General features: G+C 45.9%; 1 protein-coding gene across 6 annotated transcripts in view; it reads left to right on the top strand.

Moving 5' to 3' along the window:
- Positions 1-21342, top strand: part of FBXW11 (F-box and WD repeat domain containing 11) — a 71074-nt gene extending 49732 nt beyond the window's left edge. For all 6 annotated transcript variants that reach the window (XM_054168236.1, XM_054168233.1, XM_054168237.1 and 3 more), the window contains 10 exons: positions 1352-1538; positions 2418-2508; positions 10328-10465; positions 11169-11287; positions 12331-12580; positions 13323-13441; positions 14574-14684; positions 15602-15680; positions 17106-17294; positions 20972-21342. In XM_054168236.1, the coding sequence (XP_054024211.1) occupies positions 1352-1538; positions 2418-2508; positions 10328-10465; positions 11169-11287; positions 12331-12580; positions 13323-13441; positions 14574-14684; positions 15602-15680; positions 17106-17267 (1256 nt within the window). In that variant the 3' untranslated portion in view covers positions 17268-17294; positions 20972-21342. The remainder of the gene's footprint in view (positions 1-1351; positions 1539-2417; positions 2509-10327; positions 10466-11168; positions 11288-12330; positions 12581-13322; positions 13442-14573; positions 14685-15601; positions 15681-17105; positions 17295-20971) is intronic.
- The last annotated feature ends 575 nt before the right edge of the window (positions 21343-21917 follow it).

Genomic DNA, 21917 nt, shown 5'->3' with positions numbered 1-21917 from the left:
AGAGCATGAGAGTTAGCGGGTAGATGTTGTTTCTGGGATGTCTAAGTACTACCAAAAGGCTTTCATTTGGAGTAATTTTGTTTTACTTGGGAGTTCTTGTGTGGTACATTGCTGAACTCATTCTTGGGGCCAGTAGAGCTGGCATCATCAGATTAGCAGTGTGCAAACTGGCACGGCGTGCAGTGGAAGGTGGTGTGCCCAGAGGGAGGGAGAGCAGCAGATGCAAGACAAGTGCTAAGATGATATCACTTCATATGGCAGTTGTAAATGGCGTTGGGACCTCCGTGCAGCTAAATTCCCTTTGCACTGGAATTTGTAGTGCAGAAGCTAAGCTGTCACTTCTCATTTATTTGGGGGTTACTTGACTCCTGATCCTGAGGTTTCTTTGCCGAGTCTCACACTAGAAAAAGCTGCACCCATTGGCCCCAACATAAGTATTGCATTAAATATCCCAGTATGATTTACTGAACTTGAAGTTGTTTCTAAAAAATTATCCCTCTTCAGTTTTTCTGTAGCTGAAGAGAAGCCTCAAAACTCCCAGCTTCTGGTGTAAGTCACTCAGTAAAAAATTCTCTTAAGTGTGGAGTCTAGTGGTGGTAAACCATGAGTCAGGATAACTGCCTAAAGTGTTAAAGCACCATTTGCCGTTAACAAATTGCTATCAAACTCAGTCTTACTGATTTTCCCTTTTCTAGCCCAGGCTGCAGGGCATGAGCTCTTTGGTATGTGCTCCACCAACAGTCCTGAGCGAAATGCATGAGTGGACTTGGCAACTGCAGGTTATAGAAAGAGCTTAAATAAAGAGGTGGCCTCACAGGTGATGCAAGAAAGTTACCACAGAATCTTTGCTCATCCTTCTCCTGGATGTGTCTGTCTGTTCCCTCTGGTGTCCTGTGTTCTGAGTGGGATTATCTATTGTCATATCTAAGGGAGCAGTAAAACAACTAATGTAGCTGTACTGCTGCTTGGTGAAGCATCACCTTGACGATGATGATCTTTCTGGACCATGTAGCCCAATGCATGATGTGCTCAAGCCATCCAGGATTCTGTGCCAAGAAGCAAATGTTTCCTGCTGCTTTCATGCTGTGCTGGATTTGGACTGTGCTTGTTCTCACTCTGTGGGAGCAGAACAGTCCAGTAGGCAGAGTGTGGTAGGAAAGGAGTAAAGTGTTAGAGATATTTTGGGGTATCTGTTTGGATGAATTTGTACCTGGTGCTTCTATGACACTTTAACTTCCGTGTTCCTCGAGTGCCTTAAGGCTGCATTGGCTTTCTCTGGATGGATGGCAGAGCTTGTTCAGTAGTGTACTGTGAAGTGACAGATGTTCTGATTGCCTTTATTTCTTTGTAGAGCAAGGCTTAGATCACATAGCAGAAAACATCCTTTCCTATCTCGATGCCAGATCACTCTGTGCAGCAGAGCTGGTCTGTAAGGAGTGGCAGAGAGTCATCTCTGAGGGAATGCTATGGAAGAAGCTGATTGAGAGAATGGTACGCACAGACCCGCTGTGGAAGGGACTGTCAGAGAGAAGGGGTTGGTAAGTACCTTGGCAACAGCTAAATTCACCTTTCCCAACTGGCTTATTCATAAACTCTGCTGGTAGGTAAGTTTAGAGTATATGGGTGTTGCTGAGGCTCTTCTCTCTGCTACAGACACGTGGGGGTAGCTGGGGTGAAAGCTGTCTGCTCCTCTTCCTGTTTTGGCTTTGTCCCCTTTCTGTTGAGGCCCCAGTGGCTTTCCACACTTGCTTTCTGTCTGCAAATGTGTGATTTCTGTTTAGCAGGGAGAAGCGACACACAGAATCAGCTCACGAAAGCTAGCAATGTCTTTTGCAAGGCTGTTGCAGTTAAACTTCCTTTAGTTGAAAATGTAAAAGCTGATAGTGCTGCAGAGAGAAACCTTTTATCTTTGTGGCAGTGGAGTTTTCAGCTCATTCACAAGTATCTGAAGAGATGAAGTGTTCTGCTTTAGAAACCTGCTTTTCTGTGCTCTCTAGCGGTGTCCCGAAGAAAATGCATCTAGCAAGAGAATGGCATCTAGCAGGCTAAAAGCCTCAAGAAGCTGTGAACCCTAGCTTGGAAGACCATCAAGATGACACCTGTTACCTTTTTAGTCTTGGTCATTTTAAATGCAGCTGTCAAATTGTTAATCACAGCTGTTGGAACAGCAATACTAAACATCCTCAGAATGTACCATAATCATAGAATGGGTTGGGTTGGAAGACACCTTGAAGATCATTCAGTTCCAACCCCATTTCCATAGGCAGGGACTCCTTCCACTAGACCAGGTTGCTCAAAGCCTCATCCAGCCTGGCCTTAAACAAAGGTTTTGTTCTGTGCATATTTCTGATTCCTTTCAAGTTTGGATTCTTTGCTAAAAAAAAAATGTTTCTGTTCTGTTTTGTTTTTTTCCCTAGGGATCAGTACCTGTTTAAAAACAGACCAACAGATGGCCCCCCAAATTCCTTTTACAGGTCCTTATACCCAAAGATAATACAGGATATAGAGGTATGTTTTCTGGTACTTGCTATCTGTGGGGGCAATCATGCTGCATGTTGCTGGTGTTTGAAAGTTGGTGCATGTTGGAGCAATGAAGCATACAATGTGTAGCTGTATCAGTACTACTTTGTGAGCTCTGCTTCTTTAGACAGTGTAAAACTACCCTCAGCAACTTATCACAGAGCGTTAGGAGTTGAAAGGGACCTCCAAAGACTGAGTCCACCCCCCCCTGCCAGAGCAGGATCACCTAGGGCAGGTCACCCAGGATTGCATCCGGGTGGGTTTTGAAACTCCCCAGAGAAAGGAGACTCTACAACATCTGTGGGCATCATGTGAGGGTGACAGAACACTGGAACAGTAAGGAAGTTTCTCCTCATGTTGAGGTGGAACCTCATGTCTTCCAGCTTGTACTCATTGTTTCTTGTCCTATCACTGAGCACCACAAAAAGAGCCTGGCACCTTCATCTTGACACCCACCTATCTTTCTCCTCTCCAGACTAAACAGGCCCAGGTCTCTCAGTCTTTCCTCACAGGAGAGATGTTCAAGCCCCCAATCATCTTTGTAGCCCTCAATTAGACTCTCCAGTATATCCCTGTCTGTCTTGAACTGGGGAGCCCAAAAGTGGGCACAGTATTTCAGGTGTGGTCTCACCAAGGCAGAGTAGGGCAAGGGAAACCTCTCTAGACCTGTTGGACACAGTTTTCTTGATGCACTCCAGGAGACCATTTGCCTTCTTGGCTACAAGGGCACATTGCTGTGCCATGGGTAACTCATTGTCCACCTGCACTCCAGGGTCTGTCTTTATGGAGCTGCTTTCCAGCAGAACCACCTGTCCTGTGGTGCCCAGAACTGAACACAATGACTCCATGATACATCCTTAATGACGTTAAGTACTGCTGGGGCACACGGGGACCTCCTCTGTGTCTCAAGATTAGATGGAGGAGGTAGAAGAGAGAAGCAGATTAGGAGTGTTCAATGGGAAATCTGTGCTTCCTATTCCATGCTTGTGTCTATAAAGCTACAGAAAACCTTTGGTCATTTGTGGCTGTAAATCACTTGAAGTGGAATTTAAGGTGTTGGCAACTGACTACAGTGTTGTCCATGGATGCTTTGGTAGAGCAGTAAAACGGAAAGGAGCCAGGATCTGTCAGCTCTGGGATCTTGCCTCTAAACTTCCCTTGAGCAAAAGTAAATGTAAGCCTCTGCTTGCCCAAATTCAGGAAACAGTTGTGTCTTTGGGTGCTGAAATCTCTCTTTGAAAACTAATGGCTACTTGCAGAGTCATCTCTGCCTAGGGTATAGAGGCAGCATGTTTGATCTCCTGGTTCTTCAGAGTTGCTGATCTGGAAGGGGAGGGCTCTTGTGCCACGCTGTATTCCTCCTTGCCTAGGTGCTTCCTTCCAGACTTCTGAAATACTGGGGTTTCACAGGTTTCCCACCTGCTTCTGCCACTGGTCAAGGGTCCAGCATTTCTTCCACTTCCAAAAGTCTATTACGATTTTTCTAACAAGTCACCCTTTGAAGCACTGTTAGCAAATTGCTTCCCTAAAGGACTGTCAAAACCAGCTTTTAATGCTGTTTAAAAATGCAGATGATGAGTAACACCAACAACAGAACTTAGAAGAGTAGGAGTTCTTTTTCCTGCCCTTACTCTGCTGTGAAGCCTACAGTCCCATCCCTTCATTTTTCAAAGCCATGTGCAGAAACTCCTCAATAAGACTTTGATATTAGCTGTGATGAAGCATTTTGTATCTCTGAATACCAAAATGTTTTTTCTTCAAATATTTTCCTGGACCTTTAATAAGTTCTTCCTGTTTCTGTCAGAGGGTCAGAGTTTAGGGAGCTAGTGATGAGCCAAAGGCTGCCATATTAGCATTTATATTATTACAGGAGTATTTTTATAAGCAATCTTTCTGGTGTTCAAAAGGAGTTGGATTTTTTTTTCAATACAGTAAAATACATATTGGATGTAACAGAAAAATTCTGTCTGTGGAGCACAAAGATGAACCAAATTCTGCTAGACCATTTCTAATGAGAAGAGTTCTTAACTTGCTGCCACTGGTACTAAAGTGGGTTGTGGGCAGAGGTAAGCTCAAAGGAGAATGTGCTTTTTTTTTTCCCCCTTTGGATTGATTGACAGGATTTGCAAAGAAATCCAAAACCTGAATCAACAATTGGAAGGGAAAATGAGAAATGATAAACAGCAAATCTGAATTCCTTCCCTTGGGCTCTATTTGCATGTTGGGTCAAAAGTCCACGCAACCACAAAGCATTGTTAGCTTCGAGGCAGCGACTTGGCAGAGGGAGGTGCCCTTGCCTCTCTGAAAGTTTCCTAGTGCCAATGCCTGTTTGTTTCATGCCAAGCACATTTTAGGAACATAATGTCGCTTGTGAAACCCTTGGATTTGAACATGAGAGGGCATTTAGAGATCCCAAACCCGATTCTTGGAAAGAGGTAGCTCCTCTCCACCTCCACTGTGAAGCCAAATATTTAATTAGTTTTCATTTCACAAGAGGTGGTCCAGTCATTTCAAAAGCCTCCAAGTCAGATGTGGAGTTGCCAACTTTCTTTAGGAGTATTTTTTTTTTTTTAACAAGAGAAAAGCTGATTTGGGGATTATCCTGGAAGACTGAACCCGGGTTTGCAAGACCTTGTTTGTGGAGATAGTCTGGTTGGCCCTGGGTGCAGCCCTGTGCCCGGGTGCAGTCCCACAGCGTTGTGGGGAAGATCAGCTGCTTCGTGGCACTGTGCCAGGATGGGAGGTTTAGTGCTGCTGATTCCAGAACCCCAAGTCCCTGGATTTTTTCCATATTATTTGTGAAGCTTGGCCAACTATTCTGCTTTTCCCCTGGGATTAGCCCAAGTATCTATTTCTTGTGATGAGCTGAGAGACTTACTTCATAAATATTCTCCTTATCTTGAGGCACATGGCAAGTGCCCTCATCTCGTTTCCATGGAGACTTAGGTTCACCTCATTAAGATGAGAATTAATGTGGCTTTGCTGAAGATTTTTAAGAAAATCTGGTGCCAGGCCACCAGATAAACACCATGTGTGTTCTTATGAATTTTGAAAAAGTTCTGATTTTAGAACTAGAACTGAAACTGTGAAGCCTTGGGAAAATCAGAAAGGGAGAAAAAGTCAACTCTCAGCCTGAGGCACTGCCAGCATTAGATTATGAAAGTTGCAGCGTATAGTTTCTGAGAGAGAGGGGTTTGTTGAGTCCAGTTCTGATGATGATGCTGGAGAAGTGTTGTGTGTGTAGAGAATCCAGTCAGCATTATGTCCCTAGACGTCTTTTCCAGACAGACTTTGAAATCTTTGCTCTGCATGAGGTTCTCCTCAGCCCACCTCTCCAGCCTGTTCAGGTCCCTCTGGATGCCATCTCATCCATCAGTCTTATCAACTCAGCTTGGTGTCACCTGCAAACCTGCTCAGGGTGCCCTCAATCCTCCTGTCTGTAGCATTGATGAGGAAATTAAACAGCACTGGTCCCAGTTCAGACTCCTGAGGGGCACCACTTGTCACCTGTCTCCCTTTGGACATTGAGCTGTTGACCACTAACCTTTGGATGTGATCATCCAACCAATTCCTTATCCACTGCACAGTCCACCCATCAAATCCTTATCTCTCCAGCAGGATGTGGGGGACTGCCAAAGGCTTTACAAAAGCCCATATAGGTGACATCTATGGGTCTTCCCTTGTACACTGAACCAGGCTTTGGATTTGAATTGCCCCTGATGTAAATGCCCAGTGCTTCAGGAGAGACCCCAGGTACAGAACAGATGTGTGTGTTCCTTTCTCCTTTTTTTCTGCCCCATTTGCAGGAGAATTGTATATTCAGAGGGAACAGAAGCTCCTTGCTTTATGGGATTAAGATAAACCCACTTGCTCTGCAATAACATTCAAAAGGCTAAAATGCAGTTTATAGCCAAGTAGCTGAACACAGTGTACATTATCAAATGGGAAGAAAGCCCTGTTCCTAGAAGATTATCCATAACACATCCAATGTGTAGTTAATGTTCCAACTGTTAGTCCAGATGAACTGCATCTCTTATGTGTTGTTTTTTTTTACTGTGCATCTTTGTACCAGCAAACATATTCTGGCACAGTCAAGGCTTGGCTATACCTCTATGGCTTGGACTATATTCTGTGTGTACTTTTCTCACTAAATGTCTTTTTTTTTTTTTTCTTTTGGTAATCCATTTATACATTTCTTCAGTTGCCAAATGGCTCTCCTGCTGTGGCAGATGCTTTGGCTCCGTGCTTGGTCTTTATCCCTTGGATGTCCAGGTTTTGCTGGTTATGCAACATTTGTCAGCTACTTGCTGCTGTTGCTCCAATGAGCTTTTAGAAAGTGTGAAAAATGTGTTTTTCTCTGTGTGTGAACTGGGAAGATGGGGATCTGCTACTTCTCTTAATTATCTGCCTGTGTTCAGAGGCAGTATCTTGGAGACTTGGAGGGGATCCGTAGAAAATAGAGCCACGGGTGTTGTGCGTGTTAGGTTTGGTGCCATAAATAGGCAAATAAACCAAGGGACTCCTCATTATTTGGTCACAACAACCCCATGGATGCTCCAAGACTTGGGGCAGAGTGGCTGAAAAGCTGCCTACCAGAAAAAGACCTCATGGTGTTGGTCAACAGCCAGCTGACCATGAGCCAGCATGTACCCCAGAAGGCCCCCAGCATCCTGGCCTGCATCAGCAATAGTGTGGCCAGCAGGAGCAAGGCAGTGATTGTTCCCCTGAGACATCACTGTGGAGGCCACGTCTTGAGTATGGGGTTCAGTTTTGGGCCCTCACTCCAAGAAGGACATTGAGGTGATGGAGCAGGTCCAGAGAAGGGCAATGAAGCTGGTGAAGGGTCTGGAGAACAGGGCTGGTGAGATGCAACTGAGGGACCTGGGGTTGTTCAGCCTGTAAAACAGGAGGCTCTCTACAACTTCCTGAAAGGAGGTTGGAGTGAGGTGGGTGTTGGTGTCGCCTCCCTGGTAACAAGTGATAGGACAAGAGGAAATGGCCTGAAGTTGCGCTAGAGAAGGTTTAGATTGGACATTAGGAGAAACTTCTTCACTGAAAGGGTTCTCAAACCCTGGAACAGGCTGCCCAGAGTGGTGGTTGAATCCCATCCCTGGAGGCGTGTCAAAGAGGCAGAGATACGGTGCTGAGGGACGTGGTTTTAGCACAAGAGTGGGTAGATAATGGCTGGACTCTATGATCTTAGGGGTGTTTCCCAGCCAAAACAATTTTATGATTCTATGATCATTGGCTCCCTGGTGCTTGTAACAGTCCGTAAAACACAGCAATTCCTTCCTCACCCCTTCTACGTGCATGCCTACCTACTCAGCCTATACACAGTGTATTAAGATATCTCTTGGAAGGAGGCTGCAGATGAAGCCTTTTACTAACCACTATCCAGTAACAACCAGAAATTTCCTACAGGCAGCAGCTTTCATGTGGTTGCCAGTATTGTATTAAACATGTTCCTTTTCAGAGGGTCCTCCAGGTCGCCCACCCACTCAGCCTATTTAGTCATCTAAAATAATGTTATTTCTCTATACCTCCACATCTGTTTTCACTCTGTTGCCAGTTGAAATGCTGCTGTATGTTCTCTGTGTACCGTGGCCACTTTCCCAGCCTATTGAACATTGACTCAGTGTAAGGGGATTTTACAAGGGCTCGGAAAACAGCAAGTATTTTCCCACAGTAGCCACGCTGTATAATGCCTAAATGCAGTGACAGCTCCTCACATAATTAAGCTGTGCACCTGCATGGCACTCACAGCTTTGGAGTGCTTTCACCTAAACGAAAAACTCAAGTGTTGTCTGCAGCCAGCATTGTCTTACTAAGTAGCTTCCTATAGTGAACTAATCACACAGTGGTTTGGGTTGGAAGGGACCTCCAAAAGTCATCTAGTCCAATTCCCTTGCAGTCAGGGGGGACCCTTCACTAGATCAGGCTGCTCAGAGCCTTGTCCAGCTTGACCTTGCATATCTCCAGGGATGGGGCCTCAAATACATCCCTGAGCAACTCTCATGATGCAAAACTTGTTCCTAACATCCAATATAAGTCTCCTCTTCCCTAATTTCAAACCATTGCCCCTGGTCCTATCCAGGCCTTTGTAAACAGTCCCTCTGCAGCCTTCTTGTAGGCCCCCTTGGAGTACTGGAAGGCTGCTATGAGTTCTCCCCTGGAGCCTTCTCTTCTCTGGGCTGAACAACCCCAGCAAGCCTACTTTTCTGACTGCTTTTTGGCTTGGGAAGCTGCTACAAGGAAAATTGCTGATTTGTGATGTTCTTTACGTGTTCTGTAGCTCTTGGTAATCACTGTCACAGAAGCTGCAGTGTGACAGTGCTCAAACACCACCTGACAGCAGCTGGAGACATCCAGGGTGTGTTATGTACAGCTGCTGATTTCAGACCTTTCCAAGAACCTTGCTTTAGGGAAACTCTTCCTTTTTCTTCTTAGAATTGAATATCTGAACAGAAGTGGTTTCTAAAACTATCAAAATTGGCAGGCTGAAATTTGTGATGCTTTATCTCCTCTGTCAGTACTGCAGTTTTAGATATCTTGCCTTCAGATCTGTAATTCTGTTGGTTCGTGCTATTAACGTCTGCAGTCTTCTCTGAGGGTCACCTCTGTAGCAGCAAAGGAGTTGATGAGTTCTTGGCAGAGATGATAAATCTTCAGATAAAACATGAGAATTGCCTGTCCTTCCTCCTCAAAACCTCGATCCTATGCTGAGAAGTAACAGAAAGAGCAGTCTGCTACCCTAAAGGCAGGAGTCCATGGCCCAACCAGCACAGTTTCTGCTTTGAGCATTTTAAGCCTGGTTCCCAGACTGCAAATCAGCAGAAAAGCTAGTCCCAATCTGAGAGATGACTTGCTATCTTAATTTGATTAGTTTCTCCACCAAAGTGGAAGAGAAGGGGACGAGTAATTCATCAGTGTGCTCCTCTAGAAGCATCTCTTAGTGCTTACAATTTGGGCGGATTCCTGTGGTGTCTCAGGTTTGGATTATGCTGTGTGTAATTCTCCCTAAGTTGCATAAGGGGAGACAGTTGAAGGAGCAAATACATGGAAAACAAAGTGCTGGATTAGTTTTCCCTTGGAGCAGGCATGATTTCCTGGAGCTGGGATGTCACAGTTCCAATGTATCCTGCACCTTTGTCTGAAGTAAGCACCTTAGTTGCATTTCAGGCTTGGAGGAGATGTAAGGGTGCCTGCCACTGCTTTGGAAGTGAAGATTTGGTTATAGAAATGCTTTTCCAAACAAGCTGGCAGTCAATCACCTTCTACCCAGCTTTCTATGCAGTGTTTTGGGGAGATCCCAGGGAATTAGTGGAATAACTGGATTGTTGTGGTCCTGTGTGGGAAGATGGAAAGCATCCCAGTCTGTGTAGGTACTGCAGGTGTTGGCCTGGAGTTCTCTGCATGGATTGCTGTTACGAACTTCCTATCCAAAATCCCAACCCTGGTAGTCTTGCAAGTAATAAAGCTGATTAAAGCACTGCAATTGTCTTGGTTCTGCTGTGAAGTAGTTTGTGACTTAAGATATCAGCTCTCTTTCTTTAGAGATAACCCTTAGAAGGAAAACATTGAGACTTGCACTTCCATGCATTTTAGGGAGGGGAAAGAAGGTAAGTTTGGGTTACTTGAAATTGTCAGGTTTATAGTTAGCGCATTTCAAGGAGGGGAAAAAAAAGATACATGAGAGTTTTCCATAACTTCAAATGTGGAAAAGGTGTGTGTAAAGGTGGAGGGCTTGCTGTGTATGTGTTGGAGGAGTCATCCTCAAGCCTAACTGCTGCTTGTCTCCCCCTGTCAGACTATAGAATCTAACTGGCGGTGCGGGCGACACAACTTGCAAAGGATTCAGTGCCGCTCAGAGAACAGCAAAGGTGTCTACTGTTTACAGTATGATGATGAGAAGATTATCAGTGGCCTACGAGATAACTCCATTAAGGTAAGCACTGTTACTAGTCTTTTGCCTAGAGATAAGGGGGGCAGTTTACCTTGCAATGCCTGGCTGCTTCTGTTTCCTTGAATTCTTTTGTCTCCATGAGACAGTATTTGTCTGTGCCGGCTTCATGAGGATGGGATGCCTTCTGCAGCCTGGCAGAGCTCTCACCTGTACTTCAGAAAGTTTGGGAACTGCCAGCCAGAGATCAGTGCCATTGACCACAAAGAAATGCTTGTGAAACCAGTGTTCATTGATTCAGAATGGTTTGGGTTGGAAGGGAACTCAAAAGACCATCCAGTTCCAACCCCCATGCCATGGGCAGGGACACCTTCCACTAGATCAGGTTGTTCGAGGCCTCATCCAACCTGGCCTTGAACACCTCCACAGAGGGGGGCTTTCATGACCTTCCAGGGCAACCTGTTCCAGTGTCTCACCACAACCTGTTTGGGCAGCCTGTTCCAGAGCTCTGCGACCCTCACAGTGAAGAGGTTTTTCTTTATGTTCATGTGGAAGCTCCTCTGCTCCAACTTGCACCCCTGGCCCCTTGACCTATCATTGGACATCACCGAGGAGAGCCTGGCTCCATCCTCCTGACACTGCCCTTCACATCTTTATAAACATGAATGAGGTCACCCCTCAGTCTCCTCCAAGCTACAGAGACCCAGCTCCATCTTGATGAGCCGTCTATACTTCTTGTCTTTAACAGATCTGGGACAAAACAAGCTTGGAATGTTTGAAAGTATTAACAGGACATACTGGCTCAGTTCTTTGTCTGCAGTATGATGAGAGAGTCATTGTAACTGGATCTTCAGATTCTACAGTGAGGTGAGTGTGTAAGGGTTTGTAGAGAAGTCATTTGAGTATCAGGGCTGGGAGTAGTTACAGTAATCTCTAAATATCAGCAAACATCCTCAATTTGAGTGTGATACATTTCCAAAACAAAGATATTCATACTTGGCAAAGCATCATTTTCAGTAAGTTTGGGGGGGTTTGTTTCTTTCTTCTTTTCAAATATAGTTGTTGGTGGGGTTTTTTTTTTGTATATAGTGTCAAGAATTTTGGAGAACTATGACTCAAGTGATTGAAGGCATATCCTGGAGTTGTAGAATGGCTGGTGGCCAGCTATACAATAATTCCTTCAGTTAGGGTGTTTTCCAGTGCCTTCTGACATCTCTTATGACTAATGCAAGGGTATTTGGTATATGTGGAGCATTGTCTGGTTGCAATTCTGATGATAGAGTTTAAATTCTTGTATGAATTTAATGGTCAGGAGATGTCCAATGTGAAGACACTTGGGTACAGTTCAGTGGAACGGCCTTGTCTCTTCTGGTGCCCCCTCCTGTTGTCTTGCATTCATACACCAGTACCAATCTGGTGTAAGAGCTGAGCTCAATACCCTTCAAGTTCTAATTCTAAATTAGTGCAACTTCCTCTTCATATAAACAGTAGGTAGCTCCATCCCAGCTGCTACTGGCATGTGTGAAACCTACATGAACAGTGTAAAACTGGAAGAAAACAGCATATTGGTTGGTACTCATTGTGGTCTGTCACATCACTTGTATGATGTATAAATGTTTAATCACCTGGAAGAGCTGCAGAATTGTTACGCAGCTCTTTGTCCTGGCAGTGGTCCCAGCACAGGCAGTTCCTGGCCTACTTGTTCCCTGTTGTTAATAGTTGCTTGTAAATCTGTAAGGTGAGCAAGGTGCTTCTCCAGCTCTCATCCTCCTGCCTTCCCCCAGCCCAGAGAGTTGTTACACAACCAGGGAGCCCTCCATTAGAGAGAGCAGCAGCCTTGTTCATGTTTACACTTGCCACCGTGCCCGGCCATCACCCTTCCTTTGCAACAAACCCCTTCTGTGTTGCAGAGTATGGGATGTAAATACAGGTGAAGTTCTGAACACCTTGATTCATCACAACGAAGCGGTGCTTCATTTGAGGTTCAGCAACGGCCTGATGGTGACGTGCTCCAAGGACAGATCAATTGCTGTCTGGGATATGGCATCGCCAACGGACATCACCCTGCGCCGTGTCCTGGTCGGCCATCGTGCGGCTGTCAACGTGGTGGACTTTGACGACAAGTACATTGTGTCAGCATCAGGGGATAGGACCATTAAAGTGAGTTCAGCTTAACAGCTCTTATCTAGGTTGGATTTTAAGACAGACTCTGACTCTGATCTGACTTTAAGAGCTCTAATCCAGGTCTGCTTGCCTACCGAGTTAGAGCATCACAGAATGTTAGGGATTGGAAGGGACCTTGGGAGATCATCCAGTTCCAACCCCCATGCCAAAGCAGGTCACACGGGAATGCATCCAGGCAGGTTTTGAAAGTCTCCAGAGAAGGGGACTCCACAACTTCTCCTGGCAGCCTGTTCCAGGGCTCTGTCACCCTTCCCTTTATGTTGAAGTGGAACCTCCTACGCTCCAGCTTGCACCCCTTGCCCTGTCATTGGACATCACTGAGCAGGGCCTGGCTCCATTCTCATAACGCTGCCCTTCGCATCCCAGCTCCCTCAGCCTTTCCTCAGAAGGCAGATGTTCCATTGCCTTCACCATCTTTGTGGCTCTGCTGTGGACTCTTTCAAGCAGCTCCTTGAGGTCTGTCTTGAACTGAGGGGCCCAGAACTGGACACAATATTCCAGATGTAGCCTCACCAGGGCAGAATAGAGGGGGAGGAGAGCTTCTCTCAACCTTCTAACCACACTCCTTCTAATATGCACCAGGATAAGTTTTCATTCCAGTGTCTAGCAAAGTTTGGCCTCAGACCTCTTCTATCTGTGAATTCCTAAGGGTGTATACTGGAACTGCAAAGCCTTGTTTGGGTGTAGTTCTGAGAGGAGGCTGTCTGCTGTCTCACAGGTGTGGAGCACGAGTACGTGTGAGTTCGTCCGCACTCTCAATGGGCACAAGCGTGGCATTGCCTGCCTGCAGTACAGGGATCGACTGGTCGTCAGCGGCTCCTCAGACAACACCATTAGGTGGGTGCCCACCAGCTGCTGTTGGTATGTGACAGCGTGTGAGTGAGCACAGGCTTTCCTCTCCCCTTGAGTGCTGGCTTGCACTGCTGCATCTGCAAAGCATCCTTAAGCATCTTGCTCCTGGAGCAGATGATGTATGAATGAACTTAGTATGAGAGTGAACATGCTGTGTCCATGTCCCATCCCTGTGAAGCAGTGGGGCACTGAGCTTTGTGTCAAAGGTAAACAAAGTTTCTTGCCTATTGCTGTGGTTTATCACCTTGTCTTCTGCTTGGAGAGGTGAGGAAAACTTTGCTCACTGGGTTTCTTAATTATGTTCTGAACCTTGAATTGTTGATTTTTGCAAGCAGAAAGAATTTCCCAAGATAACTCAACACACATCCAGCCTTCACTTGGATGGGAGTTTCAGTGACTCAGTTTTGATACACAGAATCCCAGTATGGCAAGGGTTGGAAGAGGTCTCTAGAGATCATCCAGTCCAACCCTGCTGCAAAAGCAGGGGCACCCACAGCAGCTTGCCCAGGATCATGATGGCCAGGTGGATTTGGAAGCTCTCCAGAGAAGGAGACTCCACAACCTCTCTGGGCAGCCTACGCCAGGACTGCAGCACCCTCACAGCAAAAATCTTTTCTTCATGTTCATATGGAACCTCCTAGGTTCCAGTTTGTGCCACTTGGCCCTTGTCCTGTACCTGGGCACCACTGGCAAGGCCCCACCCTTTAGCTCTTGCTGAACATTGAGCAGATCCCCCTTCAGGCTGCTCTTCTCTACACTCAACAGCCCCAGATCTCTCAGCCTTTCCTCCTCACAGAGATGCTCCAGGCCCCTCAGCATTTTTGTAGCCTCCACTGGATGCTCTCCATTAGTTCCCTGTCCCTCTTGAACTGGGGAGTCCAGAGCTGAACCCTGTACTTAGAACTGGACATAATGCTTGGAGCTGGACACAGTACAGAAGCTGCAACACAAAGTTCTTTCTGAAGTGCATGCAAGGCACCCATCATGGTTCTCAAGCCCTTTGAAGCCGGTGATGTGTTACCTGCCATGGAAACCCTCTCAGTTGCATGCTTCCATTGCTGTAGCTGAGGCAGTGCTGAGCCTGCAGTGGTCCAGAACTCTCCTCTGTTCTCTTAAGGCTATGGGACATCGAGTGTGGTGCCTGTTTAAGAGTATTAGAAGGCCATGAAGAACTGGTTCGATGCATCAGGTTCGACAACAAGAGGATTGTCAGTGGAGCCTACGATGGGTACGTTTCTGAAACTCCTTAGCAAAGCATTTTCTGAAAGCCACTGAGCCTTGTGCTCCCTGGTGGAAAAGTTCTCTCCTGATTTGACTCTGGGATCAATATTTCACTGAGTAGCTTCTGCTCAAGCATTTGGATGCAGCAGGTTGCAAAAAAGTAGCCTAGAAACTGCTTTTCTGGTGCTCTTTAGCACACTCCTCAGTTGTTGTCACTCGGGTGTGACTTTCGAGCTTTTGTTTGACTGCAGTGACATTCCTTTGTTCCTGCAGGAATCCTTCCCTTGTGCTTATAGTAATTTAGGCTTTTGTAAGGCAGCAGCACTGAAAGTGTTTGTTGTGAGCACAATTATATCTGGTGGGGCTCTCAGAAGTCTTCAGTGGTGATTTCTGCTGGGTTGAGGGTGGGAGCCCCACTGTTGGTGCTCCTGATTTGCTCAGTTTGCCCATGTTCAGTGGATACACACATCTTACACCCACGCCTAAATCCTTCCTCTCTTTCTCTGCCTGATGAATGCTTGAAGCAGGCAGCAGTTACTGAAAACAACTCTTGAACTGTATTTGTCTCTAACCTATTATTTGTGTTCAGTGTCCCACTGGGGCTGGCAGTTCCCACTGGAACTTTGCTGTGAGCTTTTGAGATCCTCTGCAGTTCCAGAGTAGCGTGTGCATACTTAAGTCTTCCATATAACCAACCCATTTGGTCCATCACAAAGACAGCACTCTGCTGCTAAAAAGGCAACCCAAGCCCAGCTGTGTTTTAGCAGATAGAGTGTTTTAGCAAAGACAGGTTCTAACATTTTGCTTAATCCTGGTGAACCTGCTGTAGGGAAAATCTGGCACGCTCTCCATTGCTTTAGGTGTTGCTTTTGTTCTTATCCTTGGGCCAAGACTTCATAATGACCTTCTTGTTTCCTTTTATAGCAAAATTAAAGTTTGGGACTTGCAAGCTGCTCTTGACCCTCGTGCCCCAGCAAGTACATTATGCTTGCGTACGTTAGTGGTAAGTAAACCTAATTCATTTGGGGTTCTCTCAGATCTCTTGATTGAGAGTGAGAAGCATATTATTATGTGGTAGTGGGCTAAGTGAGAATCTCAGGATGTTTTATAAAGCCTGGGCTTCTGCTTATTCTAAGAATAAAGAAAAAATAAATGTACATTGATAGATCCTGAATGATTTAGATCTGAGCTTAAAAGGTCAATCAAGATTTTTCTTGTTGGAGAGTCACAGATCGAGTCCTTCTGGTTACTGGTGTGTTTCCCTGAGGTCAGTGACTTTAAATTTCCTCACATTAAAAAGAGGGGAGGAATCTTGTGAACCTATCCCAAACCTTTCTCCTTACCTTTCAGTTAGGGAGGAAGAGATGTGAAGAGAAGGGATGGTTGAGGTCAATGGATTCCCCATGGAACTTAACAGTCACTATCAAATTTAAGAGATATTTTTCTTTGTAAATAAGGGGTTTGATTTATGACAATAAACTGAATTAAAAATAGACAGAAAATCAAGTTAATTGTTTCCAAAGAATGAAATGTGCATGAAATTTTAGTGCAGGGGTCAGTTTGACAAGCGAGTAGCAACCCAGAGTTATTGACTGCATGTGATGGTAACTGTCTTACTCAGCCTGTGCTTGGCCTTTCCAACACCTGAAAAAGTGCTTTCATGGCCAGAAATGCTTCTCATTTTTCTTGCTGTTCAGTAGTTTTTGCAAAGATAAGATCTAAGCCTTCTTTGATTCCATCTGAATGGGGTGTATGTAGCTGTACTGACAGAGCTGATTCTTCTGCTGTGGGCATGCTGTAGCTCAGGTCATAGTCTGGAGATCAGTCTGACAGCTTTGGTTAGTTTTCTAATGAAAGCAGTGTGCTGCTTTTAGATTCATAAAAAATGGCTAAGCAGGACAAAGAGGAGAGCCTTTCCTGGGTCTCTTAGTGGCATTTTGGGATTCCTTGGAAGAGCTGATGGAGTGTATGCTTCTCTAGCAACCTTCTGTGGCACCCTTTGAACACAGCACCCTGACTCGTAAGCGAGCCATAACGATCTGTCCATCAGCACGTCCTGGGTGAAGCTCTGATGTGGTGAATCAGCAGCAGTGCTGAACACGAGTCTTATGCAAGAGGAGCCCTAGCAGGCTGTCAGTGCCACACAGCCCTCCAAACTGCTGCTGCCTCTTGGCTTTCACCTCAGGCTGGCCCTGCTGCGGGAGGCCGTGGACTTTGCAAGCATTGCTTTTGGGAGCCATGTGTTCTGCTGAAGAAAGCTGACCTGCAGAAGCAGCTTTGCTTAAGCTTGAGTGTAATGAGAACTCAGGGTTTCTTAAGCAGAACAGCAGGGGTTGGGCACAGCCTTCTGTGTGCAGACACACCTGTGAGTACCACTGCAAGGCTAGCCTCCTCTTGCCTCGCTAACTTGGTTTTGTGTTGCTCACAGGAGCACTCGGGCCGTGTCTTCAGACTCCAGTTTGATGAGTTTCAGATCATCAGTAGTTCCCATGACGATACCATTCTGATTTGGGATTTCCTAAACGTGCCACCCAGTGCCCAGAACGAGACCCGCTCTCCATCTAGAACATACACTTACATCTCCAGATAACAGTCTGCACTTTACTGCCCTCAGAAGGTAAGTCTCCCTTTTACTGCATCTACTAGAAGCGTCGGAACTTAGCTCTCTGCCTGCGATTCACCTTAGTCGAAATGAGCAGCTGGTGGTAGGAAAGAGGAGATCTAGACTGGATGTTAGGAACAACTTCTTTATCATGAGGGTGTTGGAACAGTGCAACAGGTTGCCCTGGAAGGTAGTTGAGGCCCCATCCCTGGAAATCTTCAGGCTGGGCAAGGCTCTGTGCAGCCTGGTCTAGTGGAGGATGTCCCTGTTGATTGCAGGGGCTTTGGACTAGATCACCTTTAGAAGTGCCTTCCAGCCCAGACCATTCTGAGAGTCTGTGTTTTCCTTAAGAAAATAACAGCTATTCTGCCACTACTTTAACCATCTGGTCATTGTTTGGTCATGCTTCAGCTTAACAAACCTTGTCATGTTATCTCACCCCCTTCTATTCATTAGGACAGAATAGAATAGAATAAAGCAGGTTGGAAGAGACCTTCAAGATCATCGGGTCCAACCCATCAACCAATCCAACCCACCTAAACAACTAACCCATGGCACCAAGCACCCCATCAAGTCTCCAAATGGTCCCTCCTGTTTAGAATTTGATATTTATGAGAACTTATTCACAACATCCTTGGACCTTGAGCAAGCTTGGTGTATTGCACAGGTATTCCGTGAAATCAGAGCCTTCCAGCACTCCTGATGCATCTGCTCACCATGTGAAGCTTTGTCACAGGCATTGTAGTGCATCTGTAGTCAGCTGAGTATGTATGATCTTTGGACAGATGCTCATCAGAAATGAGCTCTTTGGTGATGACCACAAATGGCAGGGAGAGCTTTCAGAACTAAAACTTGCATCCTGTTTGGCAATGTGACAACTCAGAGCTGTCAGAATTGGTGCACAGGAACTCTGCCTGGTTTGTTTCCATTTTTCTGTGAGTCATCTTCACTTAGCTCTTGAAGCACAGTGGGTGAAAGCTCTGGTGTAGATCTGTTCATTAGGAGAATGGATTCTTTTCCTTATGCCATCTGCACTGCTGCCAACGTTTGCACTTCAAACTATAAACAGCTGCAAGTGCTGGGACTTGGAAACAGAGGAGCTGCCCTACCAAAGCAGAGTGCTGACACCTCTCTCCAGGGCCTGTCTCTGCCAGCACCAAGACTGGATGGGGAGATACCACAGCAGGAAGAGTTGGGAGTAACATTGCCCCCAACAGGAAGGATCTGTTTTATTTAAGAAGATAATTAATATTTCCTAAACATTGTAGGAAAAACTCTTCCTGTCTTTGCATGAACAGGGATCTTCATTATCTGCCTGTATAGGTGGCAGTGAGGCCCTCAGGTTTTCCCAATCCATCTGCAGAACTCTGCTTCTGGTTAGGAAACATTGTCCCTTGCAAAGACACAGAATCCCAGCATGGTGAGGGTCAGAAGGGACCTCTGAAGATCACCTAGTCCACCCTAGCTGCTAAAACAGCATCAATCAGGTTTGCAATGGCCAGGTGGGTTCAGAATCTCTCCAGAGAAGGAGGCTCCACAACCTCTCTGGGCAGCCTGCTCCAGGGCTCCAGCACTCTCACAGGAAAGAAGTTTCTGCTTATGTTCAGATGGAACCTCCTGGGTTCCAGTTAGTGTCCACTGGCCCTTGTCCTGTCTCTGGGCACCACTGCAAAGAAACAGTTTGCTTCTTTGAGATCCTAGGTTTTCTTTCACCTGCAAATGTTCCTTAGGAAAATGTTGGCTGCTCTTCCTACCAACTGAACTCCTGCTCATTTAACTAACAAACAACAAGAAGCCAGGATAACATCCCCTCTGGAAATGACACTTGGATCTGTTGGCTCTGTGTTGTAACAGGGGGTCAAAGCAAAAAGCTGTCTTCTCAACTTGCAGTTACTTAATGTCATTAGCCCCATGACTAAGGAAGAAGTCTCACACACAGATGAGCTGGTGTGCAGAGTCACACCCGATGGCCTCTGGAGGTCCCTTCCAACCCCTAACATTCTGTGATTCTGTGCACCCAAACCCATGCAGGTCTCCATATCCTGGGAGCTGCTGGGTTGGGAATGGCAGTCTCTTATTAATTCTTTCCTATCCAGGGAGAGATGCTGTGATGTCACTTTTTGACAGGTTTGTCTGACTTCAGAAGCCAGAACCCATCAATCTACATAAAACCATGGTCAAGCAGCTAATATTTCACTGTGACATTTAATGAAACAGGTTTCTGTGCTTTCAGCCAGGATGGTTTCTGAAGGCTGCAGCAGCCCTGTGCGCTGTTTCACAAGGCTTGCAATGTGACGCCTCTTCAGCGCCGATGGTTTCTGACAGTCCTGGCAGTTGGCTGCCAGAGTTTTATTGCTTTCTCTTGAATTCCTCCTGTTTATTGTAACACGATAAAAATTGTTACCATATGATAGCCTAATATTCTTGTATTAAGCACTAGGCCTTGGGCTGGGGGAAGGGAAGTGAAGGGCAAGTGCCTGAAGATGTTTTAACCTTTCGTGGGAATTTCTCATTGGAAGGAGGGAGCTTCTTCCCCAGACCAAGAAAATGGTTTGGGGAAGTGGCAGGGAAAAAGCACAGCTCTGGTTTAGTTACACTAAGAACTTGCCCTGGCTCCAAGCTAGTAATGCATAGAATGGTTTAGGTTGGAAGGGACCTTAGAGATCATCTAGTGACAGCCCCTTGTCATGGGCAGGGACACCTTCCACTAGCCCAGGTTGCTCAAGGTCTTATCCAACCTGGCCTTGAACATCTCCAGGGAGGGGGCATCCACAGCCTCCCTGGGCAACCTGTTTTACTGTCTCCTCACCCTCACTGTAAATAATTTCTTCCTAATCTCCAATCTAAATCTGCTGTCCTCAAGCTTCGATCCATTCCCTCTCATCCTGTCACTACAAGCCCTTGTTAAGTATCCTTCCCTGGCTTTCTTGTGGCCCCTTTCAGGTCCTGGAAGGCTGCTCTAAGGTCTGCCTGGAGTCTCCTCTGCTCCAGGCAGAACAGCCCCAACTCTCTCAGCCTGTCCCCATAAGAGAGGCGCTCCAGCCCTCTGATGATCTTCTTGGCCTCCTCTGGACCCTCTCCAGCAGTTCCATGTCCCTCTTATGCTGGTGTCATGCAGCTGAAAAAGGGAACTGAAATATAAAACTGCTGGATGTTTTTGTTTGTTTACTTCAAAACTTGTGTGTTAAAGCAACTGAAGTGCATCCTGTGCTGAGCTTGCTCCTCTGCAGTGTGGAGAGGAAAGGAACATCATCTTGCTGCTGAGTGCAGGTCACCATACAGTACATGGTGCTCAGTATGGAGCCAGACCAGCTGGGGTCCACCTGATGTCCCCAGCAGGGTTTTAGATTCTTACTACACATAAGCAAATTGCCAAGCTGTAGGTGACCCCAGGGACTATTGACATTGAGAACTTTGCTCTTTAGCTGAATTCAGAGTGTGTTCCACAACAAAGGCAGTGTCCTGTTGGTGGTGTAACCCTCCTTGAAGGAAGGACTTGGGGCACAGAGGGATGCTTATCAGGAGGTACATTCTCAGTATGTCACAGAAGTCTTGCCACCCTCACAGGTTTTCTGCTCCTCTAGTTTCATCTTGCAGTGTAAAAGTTGGTGTGGGGCTGACCTCCAGACGTCTCCAAATGGTGCTTTATGACGTGTGTCTTGTCACTTCAGCTTCTCTTTTGTCTTTTTCAGGGTTTCACAGTCTGAACTACTGGATTTTTGGCTACTACATGCCTGAAGATGTTGATTGACAGCTAAAGTCAGAATTGGTTCTAGATGCTGTGTAGATGCAAAGCAGCACAATTCTATATCTAAATTTCTTACTCTTTCCTGCTCTCAGTGGTCGTCTTTGAATTTGCTACAAATTCACTGACTCCGAGTAGATGAATTTCAGAAGCCTTCCCTTCCCTGCAGTGAGAAATCCAAAGCTTCACATGTAAATTGTCCGTAGAAACCGAACTCTGATGGCTTGTTTTTCAGAAATAAATCAGAAGTCAAGAAAGGACTTGGCCTAATTTATATTGCTTTGCACTTTTGTCTGACTTTAAAAGAAAAAAAACAAACCAACAAAACAAAACAAAACAACCAAACAAAAAAACCAACAAACCAGAACAACCAACCAACAAACATTCTCCAATGAAATTTGGGTGCCAAACACATGCCCAGAATGTACAGAGCTTTGCTTTCCAAGTCACCGTTGTCCTTTAGACTTTCCTCTCATGCCAGATCCAGAGCCTGGTTGGTTTGGTAGGAGCATACCTTGGACTCTTAGAAATATTGCTGAGTTGCTCAGTAAGAATTATTATTTTTCTTTTTTTTTTTTTTTTTTTTTTGTTTTCTTTTTTTTTTTTTTGGATGACAGTTTACTTGTTTCTGCACCAAGAGTTTCTTTTTAAATTAAAGATTCCTTGCAATGAATTCAGGCTAGCTTATCCCAACTAGTTGTGTAGCACTGTCTTTCCCTTCGCCCCTGCGCTCTGTACTCCAGCTGTCCCGCGCTTCCCGGCGTTTGGTAGAGCAAAGGCTCCCCGTGTGTGCTTGCCTCACTTCCAGCCCTCTGTCAGCATGTAGATATGGTGTACATAACAGCACAGCCTCTGGGGCTGGCTCGGGACCCCCTGACACTACACACCGATGC

The sequence above is a fragment of the Dryobates pubescens genome, chromosome 16 (genome assembly GCF_014839835.1).
Source record: "Dryobates pubescens isolate bDryPub1 chromosome 16, bDryPub1.pri, whole genome shotgun sequence".
Classification (NCBI taxonomy): Eukaryota; Metazoa; Chordata; class Aves; order Piciformes; family Picidae; genus Dryobates; species Dryobates pubescens.
Note: the sequence above shows the minus strand (reverse complement) of the source record. Positions and strands in the feature narration are given on the sequence as shown.